Source organism: Vicia villosa, linkage group LG2 (assembly GCF_029867415.1).
Source record: "Vicia villosa cultivar HV-30 ecotype Madison, WI linkage group LG2, Vvil1.0, whole genome shotgun sequence".
Taxonomy (NCBI): domain Eukaryota; kingdom Viridiplantae; phylum Streptophyta; class Magnoliopsida; order Fabales; family Fabaceae; genus Vicia; species Vicia villosa.
Window position 1 is genome coordinate 184,739,259 of NC_081181.1, and position 3,792 is coordinate 184,743,050.

General features: G+C 40.3%; 1 protein-coding gene across 1 annotated transcript; it reads right to left on the minus strand.

Moving 5' to 3' along the window:
* Positions 1 to 503: 503 nt before the first annotated feature.
* Positions 504 to 1,451, minus strand: LOC131647636 (uncharacterized). The gene has a single exon (XM_058917508.1). The coding sequence runs from the start codon at positions 1,321 to 1,323 to the stop codon at positions 865 to 867; it is 459 nt and encodes a 152-aa protein (XP_058773491.1). The 5' UTR covers positions 1,324 to 1,451; the 3' UTR covers positions 504 to 864.
* Positions 1,452 to 3,792: the final 2,341 nt, after the last annotated feature.

Below are 3,792 nucleotides of genomic sequence, written 5' to 3' on the forward strand. Positions count from 1 at the left end.
AAGTTAATGGCAATAATTATTTATCAATGGTCAAGGCTCTAGGAACTCATTATTTGTTGATGGTGAGCCTATCCAACTCCAATCATTTAGAAATTAGAGTTGTTACATACTATACTATTTTCAAACATTTTATGTTCCTCCATATGAAGGCAAATATCTTATTCTATTATTTGCTCAATTAGTGTTTGGTGTTGTGTTGAGTCACCAATATTTAGATTTCACTTATGCTTGAGTAGTGATTGATTCTTACAAATTACAATTATTGACTTAGCTAGCTAATATAAAAGTACTTTATGTCCTTCTCTATTTAACAAATTATGGTGGCCACTCCTAAAATCACTTATAAAACACCTCTTTTTCTTTTTTTTTTTTATATCCCTCATTGTTTGCTATTTTGTTGTCATAAATTTGATTGTCACACTTGTTTATTAAATTGGATCAATTGTTAGTATTTATCTTTATCTCAATCACTCAAAAGAAAAATATATGTTCTTTCTTGGTTATTGAATCTAATATGAGGATAAAGAAAAATAAAGTTTTTGGAATAAAAAAATGCCCACTAACAATTTCTTTACAAGAAAAAAATAGTAATAGAAATAAATAAAAGGAATCCCTACATATTCTTATTCCAAAGATGCTCTTTTTGCTTTTTCACTTTTCTTCTTATCCATGTGATGTGTGCAAGAATAATATTCTAAAAATTTAAAATTCTTATCTTCTTTTCTTTTAGAAACATTCTCCTCAAAAATAAAAAATAAAAACTCATAAGCAAGAGTGATTAATTTCAAGTCAATATTCCATTGAAATTATGTAGCACTTATGAACAAAACTATCTTCATAATACAATAAAATCTAAACCATGTTTCATATAACCAAAATCTCATTATTATTTTTGGCATATACTAATCTTGATGTGCTCAACAATTCTTCTTTCCATTTTTTGTTAACTTTCTCAATAAACTCTTCCACTCTTTTCCTCAACTCATCGTCATTCTCTTCAATTTCAACATCATCATTGTTGCAATCAACACCATGATCCTTTTCAATTACAATCTCGTCTTCTTCTTCCTCTTCTTCTTTAGCTTCTGCGTCGATGACGACACGCGAGACTTCTTTCTCTTGTGTCAATGATTTTATAGTCTTGGAGTTGATTTCTTGCTTTAGAGTTTCACATATTGAAAGATGGATTTCACTCTTGTGATGAACATTTACACTTGGCTTCAAATCCAATAAAATAATAACTATGATCAAATTGCAAAAGCAAAATATGAATGTTGAGCTAGAAGCAGCTTGAGTAATCAACTCCAATATAGAATCTAACATGATTGTGAAGAAAGAGTAAGATGAAAAGATGAAGAACTATAGAGTATATAACTATTTATGAAATTTGAGAATTTAAAGGCTATTTAAAGCATTGAAGAGATAAATAGATAGATAGATAGATGCAAAACGTGGAAAGTACATTTAAATAATTTTTTGTTGAAGAATTTAAGGAGTTGCTGGTGAGGTGTATTGTGAAAGCTATTGGAATATATGAATAATGTATGTGAGAAGTTTCTTACAAGGGTGGGGTGAAGTGGGGTTGGGTGGGGTATGTTTAATTAATTAAATAATTAGTTAAGTTAAAAGTAATTTGTATGTATTATAGAAAGAGCATCACATGGAGCTTTCTTGGCCATTCAAGGACACAAGCTTCTGTGTCATCACTTGACATCACCTACCAAACCTTTTTAGGTGTTTCTATTTCTAATCTTACTTTTATTTTTTTATCAACCTCTTAAACTAATTTGGTCGGAGGAATTAAAATCTAACTGTCGCATACAAGATCAGTCCGATTTATAGCCATCATGTAAAAACTAAAAAAAAAAAAAAAAAATCTTTGGCCACCTCCCTATGGGAGTCACCCCCAGCGAAAATCCCAAAATACCCCTGCTTCGGAAATGAACTTCCGAAAACACCTTTGTTCAGATTTTGGGGGGTTTCGGAAGTTCATTTCCGAATTATGCAGAAACTGTGTTTTTCTTTTATGTTTTATCTAAAACAGTCTCGCATTTTAATTAAACGTAAACGCCAAATAAAATAAGCAATAGATAAACTGAAAATACTAATATAATAAATAAACAAAAAAAATACTAATCCGATGAAAATAATATATACAAACCGAAAAAAATAAAAATAGTGTGATAAAGATACAATCCGATAACAAAAAATATATAAACCCGACCACTACTGTGTGTGCCTAAACCTCTCGCCCTGAGACCTCCTCTGCCGCGTGTATGTCGCCGCACGGCCCGCATCAGTGACGATCATCTCCATCACGGCGACTGCCTCTGGACCGCCCCGCTCCACGATACCTCGATCCAACGCGTCCTGCCCAATCATCGATATCCGCTGGCAGATCGGCATGAGATCAATGGCGTGATCATCCTCGGCCTGCTGGTTCTCCAGGGTCTCCTCGTGTGCTGGCCTAGGAGCGCCGGGAATGTCGGGTCTCAGAAGAGGATGTGACACCCGGTAGAACCATGTGACATATCCCTCCTCACTGTGCCAGTCCTAGGTGACCCAAGTGAGACGGTACTCCAGCGGTACCACATGATCCTCCCAATGCTCCCATATGGCAGTGAGCTGCACTCGGGTCACAGTGTCGGGAGCAGCCTCAAAGGGTGACCTGGGTATCCGCTGCACGAATCCGAACTGACGCATGCACCGCTCAGGGAGATATCGAACCATGATGCCGGTCCCGCAAGCCAACCAGCCAGAATAAAGTGCAATGCCGTCAAAGGGGACAATCTGAGCGTAGTCGATGAACGGCCTCCAGGTGACGTCGTCGTGCAGAGTGCGGTCCAGGTATCCACGGTATGGTCCCACCGCATCGTTCCCCCTCTGGAGATCGTATCTGGCGGCCCTGGGCAAGGCGTCCACGTACGCAGGATCGAGGTGGTAGCCGTGGATGCGGGAGAAGTAGGAGATGATCCAGCTCTGAAACAGAAACAAGATAATGTATTAAAATTAAATACGAAACATATATAAATAAATAAATACGATAATGTATTAAAATAAAACGTACCGTAAGCAGTGTGCAGGATCCGACCAACTGCCTCGTCCTCCAGTTGGAGGCCTCATTCAGCTTCTGGTAGAGATATGCCAGAGTAGCTGACCCCCAGTTCCACTGGTGAACGGTATCCAGGTCCATGAAATAGCGGAGGTAGGCCACGTCGACGTACCTGGCACTCTTGTCCACAAAGCATGCAGCGCCTACCACATGCATGTACCAGCACCGGAGAGCGCAGCCGCGGTGGTACTCCCTGAATAGGTCGTTACCCTCCTGCTCGGCCTCGGCCGCCGCGTCCAGGTGGAACTCAAAATAGAGGCTCAGTGTGTTGAACCGGACATGACACCCAGAAGTCGAGACGCACTCCAGGTGAGCAACCTCGTGCGGCATGCCCAAATAGTGCATCATCCACTCAATGGCCTCGACCCTCTGGATCCTGGAGTGGTCCAACAGCCACCCCCTGATGGGCAGGTGGAGAAGACACTGGACGTCATGCAAGGTGATCGTCAACTCCCCCACCGGCAAGTGGAAAGAAGACGTCTCCTTGTGCCAGCGCTCCACAAATTCCCCCTGCATGCCGGTGCTGATGGTGGTGTACCCGGTCATGCAGAGCCCGCTAAGCCCTGAACCTCGCACATGGTCGTTAAACCACTGAGCTGCTGGTTTAAACAGACCGAAAATCTTCCTGGAGTGGTTCACCATTTTCAATGGCTCTCTCTCCTGTTACAAAAAAAACAAAT

Coding starts and splice junctions, on each gene's coding strand:
- LOC131647636 (XM_058917508.1), bottom strand. CDS start 1,323: ATGTTAGATTCTATATTGGAGTTGATTACTCAAGCTGCTTCTAGCTCA.